General features: G+C 38.5%; 1 protein-coding gene across 12 annotated transcripts; it reads left to right on the forward strand.

Annotated features, from left to right (window-relative positions):
- Nucleotides 1-532: 532 nt before the first annotated feature.
- depdc5 (DEP domain containing 5, GATOR1 subcomplex subunit) lies at nt 533-26,608 on the forward strand. Of its 12 annotated transcripts, none has more exons than XM_067475442.1 (43): nt 533-600; nt 1,209-1,276; nt 1,368-1,455; nt 1,576-1,622; nt 1,722-1,807; nt 1,884-1,967; nt 2,043-2,092; nt 2,929-2,998; nt 3,854-3,932; nt 4,065-4,126; nt 4,217-4,286; nt 4,376-4,448; nt 4,665-4,768; nt 4,868-4,942; nt 5,895-6,029; nt 6,146-6,207; nt 7,238-7,311; nt 7,418-7,487; nt 7,583-7,619; nt 7,724-7,844; nt 7,933-8,156; nt 8,302-8,502; nt 9,365-9,500; nt 9,588-9,679; nt 10,397-10,456; nt 11,456-11,639; nt 12,390-12,550; nt 12,951-13,071; nt 13,739-13,906; nt 14,162-14,384; nt 14,943-15,079; nt 15,155-15,254; nt 15,492-15,554; nt 17,279-17,382; nt 18,230-18,334; nt 18,579-18,711; nt 18,907-19,006; nt 19,200-19,439; nt 22,411-22,580; nt 23,784-23,955; nt 24,034-24,094; nt 24,555-24,637; nt 24,731-26,608. In XM_067475442.1, the coding sequence occupies exons 2-43, from the start codon at nt 1,219-1,221 to the stop codon at nt 25,027-25,029; spliced, it is 4,782 nt and encodes a 1,593-aa protein (XP_067331543.1). In that variant the 5' UTR covers nt 533-600; nt 1,209-1,218; the 3' UTR covers nt 25,030-26,608. The 12 variants fall into 12 exon arrangements, with proteins under 12 accessions (XP_067331543.1, XP_067331553.1, XP_067331551.1 ...); XM_067475441.1 differs by having other exon boundaries at nt 548-838; XM_067475447.1 differs by having other exon boundaries at nt 548-838; nt 19,200-19,379.
- The last annotated feature ends 151 nt before the right edge of the window (nt 26,609-26,759 follow it).

Raw genomic sequence — 26,759 nt, forward strand, 5'->3', positions numbered from 1 at the left:
ATCCCCCTCACCAGCTATTGCCAGTCCCAAACCAAGTAGAAATTGGGGACGGTTGCATCAGGAAGGGCATCTGGACAACGTGGACAAATGATCCACTGTGGTGACCCTGATCTCACAGGATAAGATGAAAGGACAAAAAATTAAAATAAAAAAATAATGGAAAGCTGTACATTTCAAACATTATATGGTACTTGGCAACTAAGTTTCTACTTATTAACAATATATATTAAACCGCTGATTACTCCAAAAGTTTATGCACTAATATGAACTATAGACTATAGTATAAACTTAAGGTCACTATTATGTTGGGTTATTCTTTATTTTAAACAGTTGTTTACCTTAGATATCAATAGTTAAGGGATTAAAATTTTAAGGTCCCGTGGTGAATGCAGATCTCGCCAGGCGAGCCATACACGCAAAGCATCAGCTCTTTAACATATATTTATACAGAAGGGAAAATTTGATCGAAATTTTTCCAAAACAAGCAAATACGGAAACAAGCGGAGTGAATACTCCTGCTTTGCGGAAATACTCTCTGGACGGCCAGAAACCAATCACATGCACGTTTCCATGTTTAGGAGGAAGTACAGTTACTGGAAGGTAGTTTCTTAACACACTGCTTTATATTTCCACTCTAAAACTGTACTTCTGATTTATTTCATATATATGGATGTGCTTCATTGAAAGTAGTTAATGTTACTGTGCGGCTACTGTTATTTACCTTAGTTGGCTGGATATTGACTCGAAGTAGCCGCATGCTAACTTAGGCTAGCCAACATAACATTTTAGGTTAGTCTGAACTGATATGAACTGGAGCTGTAGAAGAGACCCTGCTCAGGTATTGCTAACTGTTTATGTCCTACCGTTATGTGCTCACTTGCTTGACAAGAATTTACCATATATGTCTGTATTTTAAAACTTTGTTCTGTTGTTATATAAATAACGGTCACTGGCAGGTGGCTCATCATAGGTGCAATTATATTTAATAGGAAAATTTAGTTAAAAACATTTGTCATCCTAAATAGTCTCAAGAAGCAAATTTAAGTTTAGGTTGCTTAACCCAACACTCCTGTTGCCCACATTCCAGTATAGAACACTATTGGAACAAAATATTGATTTAATTTAGCTTATGGCTGTCCTATGCGCTGTAATTGAATTGAGTTTTTTTATGACTTAATTCAACCTTAAGTATCGGTTTTGATCCCCAGGTGGTTAATCATGAAAACCAATAAGTCATATAAGCTTGTGCTGCACAAGAAAGGTTTTGGTGGAAGTGGTGAGTGAGAACCAGCAATTCTTGTACCCCAAAATTAATCCTTTGCTTTTTAATGGCAGTATTTTAGAGAACTTTTTTTTTTTTCGAGCAGATGATGAATTGGTTGTAAACTCCAAAGTCTTCCCTCAAGTCAGTCTAGGGGATATAATCGAGATTGCACACCCCACAGATGAATACAGGTGAGCGTTTACAATGGGTCACTGTTCTGGTTAGCTTTCATACAGTTTAAGTGTTGTCGTTCAATTTATGATTTCCATTAATGAGTCTATACTCTGATACTTTCTGTTTTAAATTCCCAGTCCTCTCCTGCTTCAGGTGAAGAGCCTAAAAGATGACCTGCAGAAAGGTAAATGACCCAAATCTGCATGTTTAGAAAACGCAAAGGTCTGTGATGGTTGCCTTACCTATTGATTGCCTATGATGGAATTTTTTTTTCCTTGTTCAGAGACAATCAGTGTGGACCAGACTGTAGCACAAGCCTTCAAACTGCGTGCATACCAGGATGTGATTGTTAATATTGTAGACCCAAAGGTATGATCACGCTTGGTACTCTTCTGATCCTTCACTTGTCAGCCTAGAAGAATCTCTAATACCATTTTCCTCACAGGATGTAACACTTGACTTGGTGGAGCTGACTTTCAAAGATCAATACATTGGCAGAGGAGATATGTGGAGATTAAAGAAAAGTCTGGTATGGCACATATCTGCATAGTAACATTTATTAGATCAAAAACATGAGTATTTACCTGTAAAATTTTTATTCCAGGTGAGCACATGTGCTTATGTGACACAGAAAGTGGAGTTTGCAGGAATAAGGTACAAAGCATATACTTCAGTCTCTACACTAGATTTCTTTAGAGGTATTTGAATATGGATCAACATGCACACACACTTTTCTATAACTGAACAGCCCATAAATTAACCCAAATCTCAGTGGGTGACAGCTCTGACCTGTCAGTTTAACACCTAAACTATTTTACTACTGAGCAGAATGTTGTTTCAGACAATTCACATAACTCCCTTGTGTGACAGGTTTATCTAAATTATCTAAATCTTGTATGTACTACAGGCGATAAAATCCCCGCATCATGTGCAATTTTCTATTATTCTTAAGTTACTTTTTGTTCCTCTTGTCTTTTCTCTCTCCACTTTTCACTCACCCCAACCGGTCAGTTCGATGGCCGCCCACCCTGAGCCTGGTTCTGCTGTAGGTTTTTTCCGTTAAAGGGAGTTTTTCCTCTCCACTGTTGCCTAGAGCTTGCTCAAGGGGGAATTGTTGGGCTTTCTCTATATGTCTTAATAGTCTTGACTTTATTATGTAAAGTGCCTTGAGCTGATTTGTTGTGAATTGGTTCCATATAAATAAAGTTAAATTGAATTGAAAGTGAACCAGTATTTCCAAATTTAAAAATAAACTTTAACATCTTATATGTTGCCTTTTACTATTTAGAATCAAAAATTGGTTTCAAATAATTTGCAAAATAATAGCTTGGCTTTTTATTTACATTTACACAATGTTCCAACCTTTCTGGACATGCAGTTCAAATAGGAGACTAAATAAGGCAGTTTGGAGGTAGGGGTGAGCTTTTTATTGTGGATGCCAGTCATATGCTGTCACTAAATGCATGCTTATGATGTATTTGATTCTGTAGAGCTCAGGCCAGTGAACTGTGGGTGAAGGGAGAGAAAGTGACCTGTGGCTACATCAGCGAAGACACTAGGGTGAGTGCTAATAATACAACCCCGATGTGTGTGTGTGTGTGTGTGTGCACGGTAATGTTTTTGGCCATCCTGTGTCCTTCATGTGTCACTCTGTCTTAACAACTTACTGGTCAACAACACCGAAATAAATACTTATTTTTTTATATTACAAAAATACATATATGTATACATATATACATTACATATGTTGAACAAAAAGTCTGTTATTAATTCTGGTCTATGTAAATGGGGTCTGTAGTTATAGTTGTGTCAATAAACTTTGTCGCTGCAGCTAATCATTCAGGTTATTAATGTATGAGCATTTGTTGGAAAAAATGCAAATTCTATGAATCAGTGGGTGCATTATAACATGTGTATCATAAAATGAGTATAGTATTAGCCATAATGAAATAACAGCTGTAGCCTGCTTAATGTGATGCAGTCTATTTACAGGACCTACTTGATCCAAACACTAGAGGTCCTGGTTAAAACAATCATCATAGGTTCATTAGCTAAACAGAACACTTACTGATAGTTTGGAGTCAGGTTTGTGTGACAAACAGGGTGCAGCTGGTTGTTTATTTTGTTTATGTTGTCAAATGACTGATGAATTTAGTTTAAGTTATGACCTAGCTAAACTGCATTTTATGTCAGCTATCACAATAAGATTTTATTTTTAGCCTTCAAGGCTAATTTTGAGATGGGATCATGATCTTTAAATGTATACTGGGGCAAAGCGTACAATGTCCTGGCAGTTTTAAAGTTCTTCCATTTCACAATTATTGAAGCTACTTCCCAGCGTAGCCGTCTTCATTCATTGTCATATATTTCTGTTGAAGGCATTCTTTGAGATATCCTGTGATTTTTATGACTCAGGTGGTCTTCAGATCCACATCTGCAATGGTGTACATCTTTATCCAGATGAGCTGTGAGATGTGGGACTTTGACATCTACGGTCAGTTGAACCTTTCTGATTGGTTATTGTCAATTTATCTAAGCTTTTTTTGTCTGTTTTTCAATTACATAAAAGTTGTCATATTTACATGTATCTATGAGGGACTATATCTTTTTAATATTTTGCTCACAGGTGATCTCTACTTTGAAAAGGCTGTGAATGGTTGCTTGTCTGACCTTTTTGCTAAGTGGAAGGTTTGTGATTTCTTTTATTTGGCTTTATTGTGTCTCTGAAACATTTTGTATTCAGTCATAAATTTAAAGAAGTAATGTTAAATGTTAAAGGAGAAGAACTGCAGTCATGAGGTGACAGTTGTACTTTTCTCACGTACATTCTACAATGCTAAAACTATAGGTGAGTCTTTCTTCATTATCATCATGATGATAGTACTGCAGCAAAGGGGAAACTGTGTTAATATATATATAAGATATTAATTTCCCCAGATGAATTTCCTGAGATTGTGAGAAGCTCCGTCAGACAGGATCACGAAGGACGTTTTTATGATGACTTCTACAGGTAAGCATACTATCATAGTATAATTAAAGATTACAAAGAGATAGATTGAGTCTAGAGTTTGATTAATCTTATATGCTTTCATTTATATATTTCCTTTTATATATATTTGTTTCATACTGCACAAACAGTTTGCCTCACATTTGCACATTTTTCCACTGTAACATAGAAATGTCCCCAGAGTGGGACGAACTAAGGTTTATATTCTCTTTTAATCAGGGTTGTGGCTCAGAATGAGAGACGGGATGAATGGACATCATTACTGATCACTATCAAGAAGCTTTTCATACAGTATCCTGTCCTTGTACGACTGAAAGAAGCAGGTAGCGAATGAGTTGAGAAACTGATGAATGGATCTTTGGATCAGGCTTTTTTTCTTTTTAAACCAAAATCCTCTTTTTGTTTGTTTACTCTCATTTCAGATGGTTTTCCTGTTGGTTATAACTCAACCGCTGCTCAAGGAAACTACCTGGAGGCCATTAACCTTTCCTTTAATGGTATGTCTTTTAATCTTAAACTATACATGCACTCACAAAAAGAAAAAAAAAATTGTTAAGCAAGTTTATTCTGGTATTTGGATAAGTGACGTTTAGAGACATCATAGTTATCACATGTACAATTAATTGTATACATTATCCAACTTTATGGAGAACACATTTCAAGACCAATTCCTAAAGTCTGTAATGGTGGATAAAATTAGCATTCTATATAGACTTATTTAGAAACATTTATACTGAAGCTAACATGAGGCTTCAGCAGTAGGAGTTAGAATAATGAAGTGGATATTTCCCCCCCAAAAAGTACAGCCTTTTTAGTACATTGCCTTTGTGTTTCCCACTGCAGTGCTTGCTGAGCTGTAAAGGAGACAAGAACAAGAGAACGTTCTGCAGACTCATTTTGACTAACTCACACTACTACGGCCTTATATTAGCTTCAGATGAAACACATTTATAGTAGGGCTATGCTATGTTGTCGTATATTGTAAACATCATCAGCATGTATGCATAATCTTGTGTTTGGATTTGTGTTGTTAATTTGGCGCACAAGTTATTCGAGTAGGATTAACTGCTGTTCAGGCTTTTTGTAGTACACAAGAAAACTCAAAGGCAGAGAAACCTCAACACAGCACTGACCCTGTTGTTCATGGAAGACTGCTCTACCAACTGAGCTGCAACCACCCCCTCCTATTACATAAAAAACATGTTAGATAGGAATCTTTTAAGGCCAGTATGAACATGGGGATTACTATAGCAAGGAAAACCTGTTGCAGACAGTATACAGTTACTGTACACTGTACTGTATAATTTATGAGACCCTGGGTATCTTTGACACACCTCAGAATATGTGCAACTTTCCTTTATTATCAAGAGTCAGTCAGTTCTGCCAGTGTCTTTTTATCAAATGTAAACTAGAGATTAAAATAAAGCTGAACCTTAACATGTTTTCCAGTGTTTGACAAGCACTACATCAACCGAAACTTTGACCGCACCGGACAGATGTCAGTGGTCATCACACCTGGGGTAGGAGTCTTTGAAGTCGACCGTCTGCTTATGATTCTTACCAAACAGCGTATGATTGACAATGGTGAGTATAAAGAAACAAACACATTTCAAGCACGTAGACAAACGGAACAATAATGTTTGTTCATTGAAAATTGAAGGTTCTTTGTATGTCAATAACTCATACTTTCTCCTCCTTAGGTATCGGGGTAGACTTGGTGTGTATGGGGGAGCAGCCACTACATGCAGTGCCATTGTTCAAGGTAACACATCCGGAGTTTCACATCTTTGCTTATACAGTATAATAAAAAAAGACCTATCATTGAGATATCTTCACATGACGCATGTGTAGAACGGGAAAAAAATAAAATAAACCTATCATAAAAAATTTCAGGTAGTTGGTATGTGAACAGTTGAGCATACCCTAACAAAGCAGAGGCACACAGAAAAACTAGATGGAAACAACTGGTAAGAATGAAGAGGGCAATACATGTGGATAAAAAATATTTCCATGCTGAATAAAACACTTAATGATTGCATGGCAATTTTGAAATGAGTGAAAGCCTGCAAATGATTTTTGCCAAATACCAAATAAAATTATTTTGTTACACATTTCTTGCCCATTTACTTTTAAACCCCTGAACTTTGTTAAAAGGCCTGTATCCCCGGTGCTTAGTACAGTAAATCTACTCAAATTAAAGTTGGCACTTTAATTTAGTGTCCATTATTTTATTTCAAACTAAACTTGCTAAAGCACAGAGGCTGAAGACCGCATCGATAGTATAAACACTATACAGTAACTTGCCAAAGTATGGACCAACACAGAGTTGTCCATAATTGTAAAGTGGAAAGAAAATGATTAGTGTTTAAAACATTTTTTACAAATAGGTCTGGACTCAGGGCCATTGTAACACATGACAATGCTTTGATCAAAACCATTCCATTTTAGCTCTGACTGTATGTTTAGGATCGTTGTCCTGCTGGAAGTTGAACCTTTACCTCAGTTTTTTGCAGACTATTAAAAGGTTTTCTTCTAAGGCTTTCTTCTTGCCACTCTTCCATAAAGGCCAGATTTGTGGAATGCACAACTAATAGTTGTCCTGTAGACAGATTCTCCCACCTGAGCTCCCACCACACTTTTCAGATATTTATTTGTAAAAGATGTTGAAAACCATTGATCATTTTTATTTCACTTCACAATTATCTACAACTCTTTGTTAGTCTATCACATATCAATTACAAATGGAATGTATTTGTTTGTTACTGAAAACATCTATACAATTTTCTTTGTAGCTGCACAACAGGCCCACACCTGGAGACTCTTGTGTAGGAGATGACTATAACCTGCCTCACTGGATCAACCACAGGCAAGACATGAGTGATGAGAGCAGTTACCGATTCACATTAAACTGCATGGAAAGGTACTTACGTTGATATATATTTTGTTTGTATTGTTTTCTTCCTTTCCTACAGCTTCTACACCTCCAAAAGTCAGAACTCCTGTAGCTCCTTCACCCCTCGTATCAAATTGGCTGGCCGCAAGGTACCTTCACAGTTAGCACTATTGTTTGACTGAAACACCTTGATAATGGTTTCTTTTATGTTTTAACGTCTGAAACAAATCCCAATTATTTCTAGCTTCATGCTGAAAAATTCAAAAGCAGCAAAGACCACAGTGAGTTTATTTTTTAATATATGTGTTGTTTTTATTTTGTCTTAATTTTAATGGAATATTGAGTAGATATTTATTGCAAACTATCTCTTGATAACCTCTTTCAGCTCTCTGTGTTCCTAAGGACACTGAAAACACCCTACCTATACAGGTGGACTATGATGCTTATGATGCTCAGGTGTTCAGACTTCCAGGTCCTTCGCGGATTCAAAGGACAACCAACTTCAGGTATCTGAGAGCTTGCACAACAATAAACTTTAAAACTAAAAGCCTTTGGGACCTTAAGCCAATTCAGTAGTGGCTTTGTGTCTTTCAGGATGAGTCGAGATAAAGAGACGAGTGGCAGGAAGAGCTGGGGCTCAGTGGACGTCAGTGCAGACATAGGGGTATCTCCTCCTGTTCGCTCTGGGGGTCCTGAGGAACAGCGTAGCCTGGCTTCTGATGATAGTTTAGGTCCTGTGTCCAACATGTTGCTGATACCCCGCTTGCCTCCTGCCCAATATGAAGTCAGCAGTTCACTGGGATACACAAGCACAAGGGGTAACCCCCCAAGGGTTTTCTGCCCTGTTGTTACTGATTATAGTCCAAGGTGGACTTGTCTTGTGTAAGCATGATGAGTTGTGTTCCATCTATTTCCTTTTTCCATCTTATTCATGTTTCCTTGTGTTGTTTTCCTGCTGTTCAGAGTTATTAGAGAAAATGATGGACTCTCAGCGGGATTCCAGTGCCCCGGGCAGGTTTACAGTGGGAAGTGCTGAGTCAACCCTGCACATCCGTCCAGGAGGTTACACCCCTCAAAGAGCTCTTATAAACCCCTTCACACCTTCCAGGATGCCCATGAAGCTCACCTCCAACCGCCGGCGCTGGATGCACACTTTCCCTGTCGGTGAGGTGACACGCTCCCTAATGCTCCCAATCCTAATGCCTTGTGAGCTTACTGGTATTACTTAACTTATAGAGTGACTGCGGTAAGTGTTCACACCCCTGCCATTTGTGCACATTTAACTGCACTGTGAATTTATCTTAAAATAGTTTTTTTTTCTAATAATCTGCACACAGTGACCCACGCTGACCAAGTGAAGACGTATTTTTAGATGTATGTAAATCATATGCATTAAGCTTGTCCTGACTTATGGACACAAAAGTACACTGATGATGTTCGGTATGTTCATGCACAGAGGAAGCAAAAGTTTGAAACATTAACATAAGTTATGTCAGGTGTCTCTGAATGGTTTGCATTTATAATAGTAAAACTATCAGTAGATACATGTATACAGATGTAATAGAAAAAGAAGAAAAACTTAATATCTGCTTTATTTTTTAGACTAAACTTAGATTTTTAAGAATCACCTAAGAAAGTTACAAAAACAGGTTATAAAATCTTTCATTGCTGGCCATTTCAGAACTCTCCTGCACTTTGTTTGTAACCCTTTCTGCTTTTTGAAGTGTGTTTCGCGTCATTCAGATGGAGACGGATAGTGCGAGCTGACACTGTTGTACCCTGTGTCTGCAGATCATCTTGAATTTGTTTAGAAGTTAATCTGGGTTCTTTATCCACCATTCCAACAATCCTTCATTGTAATTGTTTATTAATTGTCATTATTCATTTGGTCACGACTACGGGTGTAAATTACCTCTAACTGATCAACATTAATGTTAATAAAATATGCAAGAACAATAAACAAGCTATTTTGATACTATTTTGATTTGAGCTATTTGTCTGGCATTCATTCAGTGTTGTTTTTCAGGTCCTTCTGGAGAGGCAATCCAGATCCATCATCAGACCAGGCAGAACATGGCTGAACTGCAGGGCAGCCGGCAGAGAGATCCGCCTCACACTTCCGCCGAGCTGCTGGAGCTGGCCTATCATGAGGCTACTGGAAAGTTAGACAAGCTTATTATGGAGCACATATTTCTTTTGTCAACAAAGATAGACATAAAGATCATTGAATTGTTCTTTGTCTCTTCAAGGCGAACAACCTCCAGGCAAGCAGGAGAAAATGGCCTCTATGTTGGTGGAGGGATGGAAGAGTTCACTGGAAGTCCAGGAAGCAACAACAGCGGTAATAAACTTTGTCAAAAATTTTATCGTTCAACTTTCAGCTACAACCTTTATTTACATATGCAAAAGTGGCTTTGTTTTAGGTCAATATTCATACATTCTTTAATTGTTAGACGTAAGAGTGTTATTGGCCCTAACATACACATTCTGTATTACAGTACATACCCCAGCTTTGGTTCAGTTCTGACCATTTTTAAGTTAAGACGGTTAAACTTGTATGTTACTAGTGTTGACCACCAAAATGAAAAGGCTCTGTGTATTAAATACAGACATGGGAAATAATCAGTAACTCTACTTTCCGTATTATTATGCAATGCTGATAGATGAATCCCACATCTATCCCATATCTGTGATAGATTAAAAGATAGAGATTGATCAACTTGGATCTATGGTTGATAAATGTTTGTGTACACAATTATTTTACCACTCAAACAGGGGAAACTGTTTTTAAATCAATCACTTAATCTTTTTTTAAGTATAAAGGACAGAAATAAGGTAATTCCAGCTTCTTAAGGTAGAGTTGTGATAGTTTATCTTCAAATATAGTAGTACATACAGTAAAGGTCTTTAGGTTTTCGACTGTTGGTCAGACAAAACATGTCATTTTCCCATTTGCTTAGATTCTGGGATGACTATTTTTATGACGATTTGACATTGCATACAGTAGTTCATGCAATGAATTGACAATAAAAAAATAAATTTTTTGTTTTCTTTTCAGGAACTCAGACTAACCGCGGCTCTTCGTTTGAAGACTTTTCTCTCAGCGGTGCTGAGCCAAGTGAGTCTATTTTGCCGTCATGAAATCTAAGGCACATGAACTGACACTTGATACTACCGCATCAGTTTGATATTTTTAATCACCGAATGTATGATGGAAATAAACCTTCAGAGGTGTCTTTAACCTGTGAAGGCTTATTCAGCTTCAGCAGACAAGGTTTCACCACTGCGCGTCTGTCTCCAAGGGTTGCAGGTATAAACAACTCTTAAGGTCATGTTGTTTGGATTTACCCGCTTCTTCTCCCACTGTGTCTTCTCTTTCTCAGTCCGGCTCTTTTTCGTTTCTGTTTCTGGGCCACTTGTTAGACTGTAACCTAATTCTTGTTATAAAATGTTACCAGGTTCATTTTCAACTTCAAATCCTCTCATTAATTTACCTCTGCTATCATTTTTCCACACCGTGACCCTGTTTGCATTGAACAAGCCCTGTGTGTATATCACATTCCTGCATGGTGGTGTGCACAGTATATATCACTCAATTTGATTCTAAATGGGCACTTCCGTAAATACACTATTTTCTACTGAGAGTTTCCTCACCATATGGATGTTTGCATGATGTAATCTCTCTGCTTAAGTCCACATCACTCAGTTCCCACTTTTGCTGAGCTCAGGACAGATTTTGCACTTGCTTCAGAATGATGCTGATCTCAGACTGTCACAGAGCCACAATCTGCATGTTTGATCACTGCTCCACAACATCAGGAATCATCAGCAGGGGGAGACGAGGCCAGTAACAATAACAATTTCTTTGTGTTTTCTTCCCCTCTCATTTACTTTCTCTATTATTTTTTTTGTATCTGTGTCTTCACTCTTTTTTCCCATCTTTATGTCGACCTCTGAACTCCTTTCTTTTCTTTTACCCCCACTGTACTTCCCCATCTTTGCCCCTACCCCCCTCCTCCACATACCTGTACCACTCCACTCTGGGTACATGCATTTGTCTTTGCTGTGGGGATTTTGTGCGTGCTTATGTGTATGTATGGTGTGGGTGCTCCTGAAGCCCTGCTGCTGTCTGCACCCCCGATAGTGCCCAGCTTCTGCTGCACGGTTGGGGTAGACTGGAAGTCTCTGACCACACCGGCCTGCCTCCCCCTCACCACCGACTACTTCCCCGACCGCCAAACACTGCAAAACGACTACACTGAAGGCTGCTATGACCTGCTGCCACACAGTGACCTGGAGAGGTAGACAACATAGTTTCAGGTTGATTTTCTCTGCTGAAATTACTCTGAACATTGTCTGTTTGCTGCTAACGATAATATATTTTATAGAAAAAAAGTTGATAAAGATGGTGATAGACTAATTTAAGTTGCAGTGTCATAGTGAATGCTTGGGTGGCTTTTTTTCTATTACTTTTTTCCCATTTTAGGCTGCATACATTCTGTCTTGCTGAAGTTTATATACTGTACCTCCTCTAAAAAAGAGGCTCTCTGTGCAAACTTTTGCACTAATAAAAGAAGATTTGATAAGGGGATGCAACCTTAACCCTAAGCCTTATATTATTATATTATATATATTATTATAATAATAATAATGCATATTTAGGTAGTACAAATGTACCTTTGCAATTGGAATTGAAAACACAAAAAATGGTCAAGGACTGTATAAAAAAGTTGTAGTTAAATAATAAAAATTACAAATGGTGGTGCAAAAGTTTGTATCCCCTTTGATCAATAAATAAAAAATTACCTTAATAGTTTATGATACAGGAACATTTGAGTTTGTACCTTTGTTACTCTTCACCTTTTTAATATAAGGGGATGCAAACTTTTGTACCCAACTTTATGCTAAGCTCAAAAAAAAGTTGAGATTTTCTGCTTTAATGTAGGATCCATCTTTCGATTTCAAACTAATTGCTCTTCAGCACTTAACCTAAAGACCAAAAAATGTGAGACTACTCCAATACTTACAATACAATACTGTCTCATCCTCAGACGTGAAGATGAAGTTCCAGTAATGAATGCAGCTCAGGTTTTTGAGGAATTTATCTGTCAGAGGTTGATGCAGGGATACCAGATCATCGTCCAGCCAAATAACAGAAAACCAAAGCCTGCTGTAGCCACACCACTTGGCAGCAGCCCTCTTTACTCTAGAGGTAACTTAAAGTTACAGCATGTACATTATTTCAAATAATCTTTTAGTACTAATTAAATTTGAATTATGTCTAAGGGTTACATGAAAATGAAGACATTTGTCATTGTTCTTTTTTTCTTTCTCGTGCTCAAATGTCCTTGTCTGCTTAGCTTCAGGTAGTGATTCTTAAATAAATCACTAAGTACAATTAGAGCATTTCTATTATCTCCTACTTTTGTTCCCCTGCATTTGCAGAATTTTAATATTCCACTTTCATTCCACTACATACAGTATCTTTAAACATATAATAAAATATATACATGTAATCTGTATAAAAGATTTTTACATTTTTAAGATTAAATGGCTCCCAGCCTTTTGTATGTCACAAAACTGTATGTCTCCCCTTTATTGTTGTGTTTCAGGTCTGGTGTCTCTGCGTCGGGCAGAGGAGGAGGAAACGGTTTACTGGCTCAGCATGGGACGAACATTCCACAAAGTTTGTCTGAAAGACAAAATCATCACTGTTACTCGCTACCTGCCAAAGTAAGCGCATCTGACATCTCACAAAATAAATCAAACATAAATCTCGACTATGCCATGTTCACCTTTCTAGCTGGATATTATTTGAATTTGAGCTTTGTCTTCTAGTAGTACTATAGTTTGCTATAGTTTGCTTGCCGCTATACCTTCCTTTTAATGTGGCAACACAGCCTGTATACATGTAGCCATCACACATTTAAAATGTTTCCCATTTTTTGATGTCAGCTTTCAACTGTGTCTGTCTAATAAAGCAAACTATTTCTATCTATCCATTACATTAACAACTTACCCTGTTTAGGGTTGGGGGAGGGCTGGAGCCTATTCCAGCTGTCAGTGGGCGAAAGGTGGGGTACACACCGGACATCTCAAGGTCAACACAAAGAGACATACATAGAAAGACAACCAATCACAGTCACATTCACACCTTATTAAAAGAACATGCATGTCTTTGGACTGTGGAAAGAAACCAACATACCCAGAGAAAACCCATGCAAGCACAGGGAGAACATGCAAAGTCCACGCAAAAAGGCCACAGTCAGCCAAGCGTTTGTACCAGGGACCTTCTAGCTGTCAGGTGGCAAAGCAAAAATTAAAAGTAAAATTTATTCCTTGTTGATAATGACATAAGCAAGATAAACGTTTGGTGTGTTTGTGTGTGTGTGTGTTGTAGACACCCATATGAGTCTGCTCAGATACAGTATACCTACAGTCTGTGTCCTCCACACGCTGATGCTCAATTTGTGTCCTGTTGGGTGGAATTTGGCCATGAAAGGCTAGAGGAATATAAGTGGAACTACCTCGATCAGTACATCTGCTCTGCTGGCTCAGAGGACTTCAGGTACCCCACACAAACACATGCACATACTCTTAAGTGGACAGAGGAGGTATTTAAACACTAAGAAGCTATTCAAAAAGAGAGTTTTAGTTGTAGCTGATTTCAGTGTTCAAACTAACTTTGACAGTTTAAATTAATCTAGCTCCATATTTTTCTATCCTCTATATACCAGGCCTAATTTACAGGAAGCTCTATATTTGTATTTAAAGAAATCTTGAAAACAATAATCATCCAAGTCTTTCTTTCTTCTGACTCTAGTTTGATTGACTCTCTGAAATTCTGGAGGACTCGCTTCCTCTTGCTGCCAGCTGGAGGGGCTCGGCGGGTGGCAGATGGGGAAGGCCACTGGGATGTTTATGGTGAGGGAGCGGGCGCTGGGATGGGTGGCAGTGGGGAATGGGCTCTGCTAGATGGCTTCATTCGCTTTCTGGAGGGCCTAAACCGGATCCGGCGACGCCATCGCTCCGACAGGATTATCAGAGTAAGGTTCTTCTTGTTTCCACCATTTTCAATTGTCTTCTTCATATTTGGTGTTCTCATTCCGGTGCACTTAATATTAAAGGAATGCTGTGAAAGTCTTCCTTTAAATGTATCACAATTGTCCAATTGGACTGAAGGATGACCTGATTAGATTTTGGTGGTCAAAGGTCAAGGTCACTGTCATCTGCCCATTCCAGACAACACAATCTCTCAGCAGCGCCTGGAGAGAATTTCAGTATATCTGGCATAAACATCCAATTACTCATTAGAATATGAGTCTGGAGTTAAATGCATGTAAACTGTAACTTGACTGGTTGGTCAAGGCACACAGCCTGAAGGTTGGTTATTTTAGTTTTTTTTGTTTTTTTTTTAGACAGAAAAAAATTGGGTTTGAATTGAGCAAGAAATAATCAAATAACTAAATCAAATAATCATTATTTCAGCTTATGACTAAATATATATTCAAATGCAATTGCTAATCTGTGCAAATAAAGTTTCTGCAATCATTATGGACTGTGAGTTTATTAACATCTAAAATGAGCACTGCATTTCCACACAGCAGAAGGGCACACCAATGAAAGGACAGCAGGTTACGAGTCCACTCCCTGCATATCCTACAGAGCCTGTGCCACCTCCACAATGCAAGAAAGGCACGTCAGCTCTGTCAGCCCTGCTGGAGATGGAGCAGAATCAGAAGTGAGTGTCCCCTGGGGCTGCAGGCCAACATGTTGCAAGCACGTGTTAACATGTGTTTTTTCTGCCTCCTGTCAGAACATTGGAGGAACAGCAGCTGCAGACAAGGCCCTCAACAGCTTTAAGTGAACCTCCAAATGTTACCACAGCTCCCACATATGTAGACAGTCCCCGCAAGGTGAGTTGTGTTTCTTTGTGTGGCTGAGAAAAAGTTGTTCTGCTTCGGGCATTATAATTTGCAGTTAGGTCTGGATTGTTTTTCATTAACAAAAACACTTTGATAAGATAATTATTCTTTGCTGGTGCTTTACTGTGGAGCTTTTGCTTTTTCTCCATCCATCTGTTCTGTTTTCTGTTCCTTTTGCTGGGCTTCCGATGTTTGATCCTGGGTTATGCTTTTCCTGTATGCTGACAGGATGCTGCCTTTATTTTGGATTTTATACGTAGCCCACGTTCCTCCTACATCTATCACTCTCAGGTCAGTAATGAGGTCGCTGGGCAGAGCTAAAGCTGTGTGCTTCAGTGTTTTTGTGTGTGTGTGCGTGTGTGTGTGTGTGTGTGTCCTCATGTGCTGTGGCTTGTCTAACTCCACTTTTAATTTCTGCAGCAGTTAATTGACCCCATCTACAGTTTCTAGAGACACTGTTGACTGGGGTTATGTGTAATACATAATGTCTTTGTCATCGTTTCCAGCTCTGTAAAACCCTACAGGTGAAACATTTAGATATAAAAAACATTTGCTGAGGATAAAGGTCTTTTTTTACCACAGTTTTACCACTAACACACAAAATTTTAATAAAAGTTAGTAAAATTATGTACTTATTTGCAAAGAAAAAAGGCCTTTGGCACCACAATGAATATGGACAAAACAAAGGAATCAAAGAGTCTGAGGAAATCAGGGAGAAAATTGTCCCTCCTGTGTAAATGAAAGACTATGGGACCATGTCTACCCATATTACCATATTACTGAACAGAAGGAAAGCTTCAGTGGTAGAAAATGAACCAGGAAAACATCAAACAAATACAAGCTTAGCTCTAACATCAAGGTACAACAATGAGTTAATGAGTTAAATTAAGTTTGCTTATGTGGAAGCTGACAAACCACAGTGCCGCCAGGAGAATGTTGTTTGGACAGAGAAACAGTTTGATTTCACTTTGGTCACATCAGCTGTATGTTAACACAAGTAATAGTGAGGAACCGGAGCCACATGACAAGATGATAAATCGCATCAGTGGGAACTAAAAGAACCTCACTGCATCAAAATAGAGTGCCATTATATATATATATATATATATATATATGATTAAGTGTCCCAATATTTTTGTCTATGTCACTTTTTAATATGTTACACATATGTTTAAAAGGGTCCAACACTTAGTGTCACATTTAACTTGGTCGACTCTGAAGAAACTGATGATCCCGGTGGAACTAACATGTGTAACACAACTGTATATCCATCACATAGACTTTGAGGCCCACACCTGTTTTTGTGCGTGGTATCAGGAAAGGTTTGTTAAAGGGTTATTTCACCTGAATTACAAAACAAAACATAGTTTCTCACCCATGTTGCACGATTAGTACACGCAGATAGTTTTGTGTTATTTTCTAGGTTTGGAAATATCTCCAACCTACTGCAATGGAATGAACAATGGAATTTTGTTTGTGGTAGAATGTGGCTAAGTATTTATTTATTGAGGGGTTCAAGCATTCATTTAATAACTCTACAAGTACAGTAAAATAACCACACAAAACATCCAGATGAGGGATTTGTGTGTGATTTTGTTTGATATCAAAATACAAGCAAACATTTAATTTAACGTCTCCATGCATTTGCCATATGCTGAACAGCAAGTTAAGTAAGCCAAATATATTCAGTCAGCAAAAGCCAGTTAATCAATTGATCAATAAATCTGAATCTAAACTCATCAGTAATGAAAAGAATCATACAATGTCAATGGACTATTCGCTCCAAAATATTTAAAATATGACCCAAAAACGTGGATCTTTAATGATGTGATTAAATTCCATAAGCTACACTAACAAAATTCCATTCAGCTCCACTGGATTGTTGTAGCTACAGATATTTCATCGCCCGACAAACGATACCTCTGGCTAGAGAATAAAAATTCTGCTTTTTTGTAATATTCAAACACACACACACACACACTGACACAGCTAATGTATTGGGTTTTTCACTGTAGTTGCCAGCTGAAGCCACTGAGGCTGCAGATAAAGGAGTCCAGTCTGGAGTGGCCACACAACCAGCAGGAGAGGTCATGGCCAGCAGCAGCAGCACAGATACCAGGTTATACTTTACTTTGTGTAGTACAGGGACTCACGTACTATGTTCTACTGGCACATCAAAGCTGACTAAATATAGTCGTAAGACATAGTAAGCACTGTTTTGCAATTTCTACATGAAATGTTGTCAAATGTTCACCAAAGTCACAAATACTAAGAAACATTATATTTCTAAGCTGAAGTCCAGTCAGTGAAACAATGAAGGTGGTGTTTAAAACTACCTTGACTTATAAAACCACAGCTAGATTTGCATGTAGCTGTTTAAGGTCACAGAGTAATCTCAATGACTTTAGATGTTGATCATTTCAGAGTTAGACATATTGCCTATAAATGGAAATTAATTGCTTCTGTGGCTTCTCTAAAATACAGTAGTGCTTACGATCATTAGAGTTGCCTAATATCTCTGTTTATGAGTCAACCATGAGCAAAGCATTGAACAGGCATGGCGTCCATGGCAGGACACAATCACCACTTGACCACCATTGCTTTGTATATTTAATGGGGTGTCTGTTGTGACTGTTTGAGAAACCAATCACATTTTATGACGAATTTATGCAACAAAACAGGAAATTGCAAACAGTGCAACTGTAGTCTAATACTTTAAATGTATGCACCATAACATGGATTAAAATTATCATATATATTTATTGTATTTCTCAAAATTCTGCATGCACTAAAACCTAACAGTGAAAACCCACTTGGTCCTAGTTTAAGTAAGTTGTGTTTATTTCTGCATTACTGTATTTATTTACTTTATGGCTTTATTGTTTGAGATCTAAAAAGTGTTCGTCTGTTGTGAACCCCAGTCAGAATAGCTGATTACTTTGTAATACATTGATCTGCCTACACAGTAATGATCGGCGATGTGTTCACAGTGGGCAGGCTGCAGCAGGAGCTCTCTCTCTGTCCTCTTCATCAACACTCTTGGAGATCCTGGAAGCCATCAAACATCCCACGTGAGATTTGTTGTCGTGTGTTTGTTTCTTGACATAACAACAGTTATGTAGTTGTGTTGTGCAGACTTACAGCGGTTCACAAAAACATGTACACATCCTGATTTACCTGCCAACAAAATAAGATACATCAGTTATTTCACTTTTTTATTTCTGGTTACCCCGAATCTGAATCAAAGTGAGAAACAGGATCTCAGATTTAGTTGGGTGACATTTTATGTATGTATGTGTGTGTGTGCTGTTACAGGACAGGTGTGCAACTGCTCCCGGAGCAAAAAGGCCTGTCACCTAACTGTTTTATCAGTGCTGAGGTGGTTCATTGGCTGGTCGACAATGTGGAGGGCGTGACTACACAGGGAATGGCTGTGGATGTCATGCAGGTAAGAGCTGTTTGTCCACGCTTTTCCTTAACTGGATGAAAAATGTCTTGAGATTGGCCAAAGATGTGAAGATGATTAGATAGAGCTGGGGGCTTTTATTAATTCTTGGGATCGCAACATGTTCAGTCCTAGAAAACTGCAAATTGTCATTTTGAAATGTGTTTTAAACTGTTTCATTGTGCTTGGTTTGTGCAGAAAATGTTGGACGAAGGTTTGGTGACCCATGCTTCTGGAGACGCCATGCGCACCTTTGTCTATGGTTTCTACTTCTACAGGATAGTAGGAGAGAAGGATGGTGAATAGATATAGAATATATATGAAATTCAAAGAGTTTAGTGCCTTTATCTCTGGGTATATTCAGTTTTACACACACACATATATATATATACAGTACACACAAAAAGAAATTTTATTAGATAAGTAGGAAAATGTGTAATTGTTCTCATGTAGAATTTTTGAAAAGGGGTTACATTGTCTTTCATCATCAGGCTTGGCCTCCCAGCCCCCACCCACAGCTGCTGGATGCTGGTCTGCTGCAGTCCTAGAGGACTTTGCCCTGTTCCAGAGGAAGTGGTTCGAAGTGGCTTTTGTGATGGAGGAGCGGCGACCCTGCGACCTCCCGGCTTTCCTTTTGCCCTGGCTGCCCAGCCGGCCGGCCTCCTACGCAAGTAGGCACAGCTCCTTCAGCCGCAGCTTTGGAGGACGCAGCCAGGCCGCTGCACTGCTAGGTACACCCAGCCCATTCGTCCCAGCCTAGCCCACACCACAGAGGGGCTGTGGTCCCCTCTCTCATTAAGTCTGATGCAGATCGTATTGGAGTCTACTTCAGGAAAGTGTCTGGGTCCAGTATTTACATGTCACAAAGAGCAGAGAAGGTACATTTGTTTTAGGGATGATTCTTCCACAACTTATATTACCAATGCTGCTGGTGAGGCCTTAAAAAGACTTAAAAAAAAAAGGAGGTAGCATTTTTGCACTTCTGGTTCCCTTGTAACAAAGTCTATGGGTTTTTTGAATAAATGCCTGATTTAAGGTGTAAAGTTAAGCTAAGGTCAAGAGATTTTCAAAGTTTGTTCGCCAACATAAAATACATTAAAATAGCAGACTTAATCTATTTTATTTAGCTTTCACAGTGTCTTAAAAAAGCAGTTGCTAACAAGTTTATAAATGACACAAGAGGTTGCTAGAAACAATCCATCTTAAAAGCCTCGATTAGTTTATAACTCACAATCACTATCTTTACCAGATCACTCTAAGAAGAAAGTCTTCTATAGAAGGCATTTAAGTCATGTGACTGTGGTATTGTTCTTTTATAGCCTAAAAATAGTTTTTTTCTTTCACTTTCATAAAAGTGATGTTCATCTGTTTATCTTACTGAAAAAAACTTCTGTTTGTCACAAAGCATATTTCCTGCAATGATTTCCTGATCCCAGTGGAAAAAAACCCATTCACAGTTTGTAGAGGGAACCAGGGAGATGTCAACATTTGTGTTAACCTACAATAAAGCATCATCCCTACAGCAGTCGATTTATGGCAACATGGTGGCGGTATCACCAGGTCTGGCCAATATCCACCCATCACATCCCCTTGGGAGGATATTGAGTACTCTCAAGCTTCAGTGCATCATTGATCCACATCTAGCACAGGCTCACTGTTTTTAGTTTGCCACATGTTGTCAGAAGGCAGGCTATGTGCTATGTGTTTTAGTTAAATGTCAACATTTATCTTGGATAGAAAGCGCCTCTGTGTTTTGGCTGTTGGCATGTGTTTTCATAAGCTGCTGTGTGTGTGCCATATTGTTAAAGTCTGCCTTTGAAGAACCTTTTGTTAGATTGATCTGGACTAGTCTGTGTTGGTTAACTCCACTGCACGACTTGTTCACTGCTGTTTACTGTAATTGAGGTTTTCACGAAACACAGCTAAGGCTTCCAGTCATTTTTAAGAAAATGAGATGAAAACTTCTTAGTTTAAAACAATTGCAAAAAATAAACTTCTATGACAGGATGTGTTTTCCTGGTTTAAAAACAAACTATAAACATTGAGCCTTATGCATAACTACCACTGACATAACATCAGTTTTCATCTAACTCATGCAGAAGGATTCTTACCATCACTGGTAACTGGTTCTTTTGTCATTGTCCATTTTCACCATTACCTTTTTTGCTGTGTGACACAAATACTGGACTCAGGTCTCATGATACTGGATCTGCATTAAACAGCTGGTGGTGTGTTTCCCAGTGTTTAGAGCATGCATAGTGTCTGTAGTTGTAATTGTATTGCTCCACCACAATTACACGTGTCTGACGTGGCCACATCATTGATGGATGTGATCTAAATTTCTCCACATCTGACCAATCAGTGCATGCTTTGTGGTTGGTGTGTATTTGATGTAGGAGCAGTAGCATTTGGTGTGCATGCTGTGGTTAGTGGCTGTGGTATAGTAGTGCTGTGGTGTACAAGGTCCTCACCTGTCCCCCTCCTGCCTTTTCAGCAAAAAGTGCTTTCACAACAAAGTATGGCAGTGTTTCTGCGCTGGCTTGACTCTCTTTTCGCATGACTGCTGAAAGCTTCGTCGCCTCAGCTTGTTTGGAAACGCTTGCGCCTTTAAAAGCAACTGCTATGCAACCATATATCTGCAATTTTCTGTTATAATCCCTGTGTTAGCAGAAATTATAGCAAACATCACAGTACCAACCTTTGTTTATTAGGATCTCATAAGTCATTTTTATTGTCTAACATATTTACAAAGGGGTTTTTTTCCCCAGTTGAGAAATTACATTGTTAAAAACAAAGCAAATTGCAAATTTTAATTAGATTTTTTATTTTTGTTAAAAAACTGGAATCACTGACAAATATAAATGCAAAAAAAAACTGTATTAATTTAGGACTAGAAATTAGTCAAATCTATCAAATGTAGACTTAACAACCTCTAATATTCTGAACTATACACGTAGCAAACAGTAACATGAAGGGGTTTGGGGTGCACGGGTATAATGCCTGTATTATGAACTGTAAACTAATTAATCACTGTAGTTTCCTATTACTTGTTTGCAGGCCCTTGTCCTGATTATTTATGAGTCTGAATCTTTTTTTAACTCGATTAATTCCACTAGTCTTTAGATCAGAAATTGAATCAGAGGATTAAGAGTAAATATTTAAACAACTCTTTGAAAGAAGCCATTGTCTCCTATGAACTCCTAACAGTGTTCAGAGATTCTGGTTTGGACGTTGTTTCTGGTTTCACTTTCACACAATGTAGCACACAACAGGATGCTGTTTGTACCCGATGCTTTCTTACCTTATGGAAATACTTTGATTTAGGGGGAGTTGGTAGCGCATGCAGAAGGCAGGACATGAGACACTAGATTTGCTGTGGTCCTTCTAGCTAGAACAGCATTGTGCAATATAGAAAGGTGTCAGTGTTTCACTTGCTTGCTGTCATGAATCATACATGAAAGCTGGCAGGGTGAAGTTTGTTTAACGTCCATTCAGATGTTTCAAAGATTTGCTTTCTCACATACAGCTCCTCAAGGTAAAGTCTGGACACATTTATGGCTCAAGTGCATGTTTGAAAACAGCTCGCATCTTCCTCCAGTGCTCACTGACTCATTTCTAACATCTAGCTGCCCACCAAGCCATCCATCTGTCCTTCTTTTGCTTCCTTTGCTTCCTGTTATCCTGTCTCTCACCGTCCCTCAGCTGCTACAGTCCCCGAGCAGAAAACAGTCACTCTGGATGTGGACGTTAACAACCGCAGTGGCCGAACTGAATGGTGCAGCTGCTATTACCATGGAAACTTTTCCCTCAATGCTGCTTTTGAGATCAAGCTCCACTGGATGGCCGTCACTGCAGCTGTGCTCTTTGAGATGGTAAGCAGACATGTATTTTACACCTCATCACTCAAATGTCAAGACATTCGATCTACAAACCCCATTTCCAAAAAAGTTGGGACAAAATGTAGAGCTGTAATAATTTGCAAAACATTTGAGGCCCAATGTGATTCGTTTAGATTCAATTGTAAAAACAATTGCATACATATAACAGCAGATGTTATGCTCGATCTTAATTTTAGTTTTATTCCCCAAACATCCAAAACGTTTCATTTTAATAATATTAAGCTAACTGTGAATACAGTTCCCTGAGATGAGATAACTACATTTAACAAACATTTAAATCCAAAGATCAATCTTATTATTTTAACAATCTTGAATTGTTATTGAATTGTCTTATTTAACAATATTGAATTGTTAAATAGTCACGATTAATCTGGAAATCTATATTTTTATTCAGCCCAATGTCATAATTTTTGAGTCAATAGCTGCACAGAAATCCTAACTTACATTACACTTCATTCATTTTAAATAGGCTGGCCAAAACATTAGAACCAGCTGTTAACGTACTCCAGTATGACTCCACTATCCACTTTGACCTCAGTACTAAAGACGTAGTAGAATTATCCCCTTTCTGACAATTTCAACCTAAAAACTAAGAAATTGGAACATTGTAAAAGTAGAATTTATGGTAGAGCCGCTGTTTTGGATTGTATTAGATTGTACAGGTGGTGATATGTTATGCCTGAGCGGTATAGTTTGGTGATTTACCAAAGATTTTTAACAAATTATTTTATTTTGTAGCAGTATTCTTTAACCCCAAATTCTGTTGATCATTGTCAAAAAGTGTCAGTGTTGTAAAATCATGAAGGTGAATACGTTTTATGGGCTTTTTAAACACACCCAAACTTTCTTAGAATACCACACCAGAACATAACACGGCTCCTTAAAACGAGAAAACAACGTTGGAATTATTGTGGTTGGCTTGAAGTTAGCAACACGGGTAATAATGAGGAAATTAAAAAAAGAAATCGCTGTATAAGCAAACCCTGATTGAATGAAACAGAAAGAGAATGATACTAAACACACTGTGACACCAACACAGGGACAAACAGGGAAAGGGACTGACCTGTTAATGGGGGCTTAAGAAAGTGTGTTAAGGTGTGTTCTCTTCAGAGGTTGTGTGCACCGTGGCTGCTGGAACAAATTTACAGAGAGTTTCTAACCTGTGGCATCTGTCAGGTTCAAGGTTGGCACAGGAAAGCCGCCTCCTGCGGCTTCTTGTTAGTTCCTGTCCTGGAGGTCCCTTTCACTCTGACTTCTTACCTGTATGGAGACCCACTGAGAGCCCAGCTCTTCATCCCACTGAACATCCACTGTCTGCTGAGGAATGGCAATGACAACCTGTTTGAAGGTACAGAGGCCCTCGGAGTGAACGCTGTGGTCAACTGTGTGTTCTATAGCTTAGCATCTGTTTTCATTCCCCAAACAGGATTTGAACCAGAGACATACTGGGACAGGATGCAGCTCTTTCAGGAGGCCATACTGTACAGGTTGGTGTCGCTTCAGGCTTTAATGAACTTAAGTGTTATATTTGTGCTTTCTTTTACAATTTATTTTTGTCTATAATGTTATTGGCAAGTTTGCTCTTATCCTTAAGTTACAGTGAGAAAAGGTCCATTCTGATCATCATCACAATGACCAGCAGTCATAATCTTAGATCAATAATATACGGAATATACATGGAATATAAATATAAATGGAATATACCAACTTTTAATTTTGTTATTATTTCTTAAATTTAGTTTAAAGGTTAGCCCGTTGTTTTTTTTACCTTAAAGGCAATTTCATAAAACTTCAGATAATAAGGAACTAAGAAGGCAGATAGGCTTCACAGCTGAGCCATGTGTCTTGTAGTTCCTTTTAAGAATAACGTTTAACTGTACCTTTATTTACATATATATTTTTGAGTTACAATATGCAAAAGTATACAAATGTTGTGTTCTCATCCAGATTTGGCTTCGTGCACGACAAGATTTCTGCTTCTGCTTTCAATTTCCCTGCTGAGAGCAAGCCCCACTACATACACGTCACAGGTGTGTTACCTGTCAGCGTAAAACTACACAAACTGCCTTTTGTGACCACAAACTGTGAATCCTAAATCCTGCGTGGCTTCTTCTTTTTTCCAGGCACCGTTTTCCTGCAGCTGCCATACTCCAAGAGGAAGTACTCCAGTGGACAGCAGCGGCGGCGCAGGAACTCCACCACCTCCAACAGCCAGGGGCCGTTCGGTAGCGAGGAACGGGTCGGTTACTACTGGGCCTACAACACCATGCTGACCAAAGCCTGGAGAACGGGCGTGCTCGGTGACGAGAGGCTGGCCGACCGCCTGCTCAGAGACTTCACAGACTTTTGTGCCAACAAGGACAACAGATTGCTCAACTTCTGGGACAGCTGCCAAGAAAAAATGAATGCTAGTGCTCCCTGACAACAGAAAAAAATCACGTGATAGACTGTGAAAAGTTTATTAGCGCTTTTTTTTTTATCAAAGGAAATATTGACCAGTTTTTAGGGTTATTTATTTAAATTATTAGGTTTTCATGTTGAGTATGGAGTTATATCCAATAAGACTAAAGTTCAGATGAGTTGAAAATAAACTGACATAAGCAAATAATATTGTTAAAGTATTGAATGGAGTTTAAAATTAAACATGAAGCTTTAGACTTTTCTTTTGGCTTCCAATAAGTTAGTAAAATACATTGTCATTTTTCTGTTTCATTTATATTTTTACATTCCTAGCTTTCCTAGATCTTCAGTTGGCATTTTACTAATTGCCTGTTCCCCATGCAACATTTCTATTTTTCTCTATCCTGTTATGTCTAGAGTGTAGTTTCAGTTGAGGTTAACTAGATTAAGTATTTTTTTTTTACATCACAAGAAAGAGACATTTAGTCAGACACATCTACAAAATGTGAATGATGAAAGATGTTAAGATAGAAGGATGTACAGTCATTCATCACTCCCCATATAAGCGACACTACAGTAAGTGGTTTAGAAGTGAGTCTTAAATCCAGATTACTTACACTGACTGACAGTGATACATTTCTGTAAAATGTATTGCATTTCTTCTAGCTGTTGACTTTTTTTTGGTTTTTCTGAGTTGGCCACAGGTAGCCAGCCAGAAAATGAGAAATGATGGTGCTGCTCTGTGTTTTGTCAACCCCCATCTTAATAATCATATTATCACATTGGAGATGTTATGAGGAAAATGGAAGATGTTGCTGAGGGAGCACATGAATGACTAAGCTGCAAATAAGCTAGTGATGGTTTTCTTATGGAAAGGTGCAAAAAAAGTTTGTTTCTCAGTGATCTGAGGTCAAGGGAAAGCTATGAAGCTACAGGATTGTTTACACTTTATTTCCATTCTCTGATTAACAGTGTTATTTACAGATGTCTCCAGCTGTACTACGGTACTATTAAGGCACCAAACTTCAGGAATCGAACAGGGGACATTAACAGATCTGCTGGACCCTCCAAGAATGACCCACTGTTTTTTTCCTGTGTTCACAGTATTTTATGGGACATTTGACATGTCGTGTAAGACATTCACACTAAGTAAATAACAGACGCCAACACTTCATTTGAATTTTCCTTTTTATACTGGGCAAACCAGTCAAACAGGCAGATTTCTGCCTGCCTCAGACCACATCCACCTGAGCCCTTCAACAGTTGAACTACATCAAGAGCAAATATTGCAAATATTACTGCATTTCCTCCTCTACTCCTGATCCACAGCCACTCAGCATAACCTGCTTGTGAAAATATAAACCTCTCACTTACTAATAATTAGTACTCTAAAATAAATCAGTGCAAATCGGGTCAGTCCAGCACCAAACAGAAATTTGCAACATGACCGATTAACACAGAAGGTGCACACGGTTAATCCCTAAATTGCTGACTTTTACAAACAAAACAACCACCAACAATGTCCACGTTCCCCCTTATCAAAGGTGACACTCAACCCACCTACCAACTGAACGCAGCTCAACCTAAGAGTGATGATTTGACCAACATACTAAAATATTTTTCTGTGGATCTGGAGTTTATTCTCGGCCATGCAAACTGTAGTTTTACCATCAAGTTCATTTAGTACTTTAACTGTTCTTCTAGTTTGGCCCAACGGTCATATAAATGCTCTGGTTTTCATTTTCTCCTCAA

This window comes from Channa argus, chromosome 14 (assembly GCF_033026475.1).
Source record: "Channa argus isolate prfri chromosome 14, Channa argus male v1.0, whole genome shotgun sequence".
NCBI classification, from domain to species: Eukaryota; Metazoa; Chordata; class Actinopteri; order Anabantiformes; family Channidae; genus Channa; species Channa argus.

Coding starts and splice junctions, on each gene's coding strand:
- depdc5 (XM_067475442.1), top strand. CDS start 1,219: ATGAAAACCAATAAGTCATATAAGCTTGTGCTGCACAAGAAAGGTTTT. Junction 3,933..4,064: donor GTGGGACTTTGACATCTACG/GTCAGTTGAACC, acceptor TTTTGCTCACAG/GTGATCTCTACTTTGAAAAG. Junction 9,680..10,396: donor TCCAGGAAGCAACAACAGCG/GTAATAAACTTT, acceptor TTTTCTTTTCAG/GAACTCAGACTAACCGCGGC.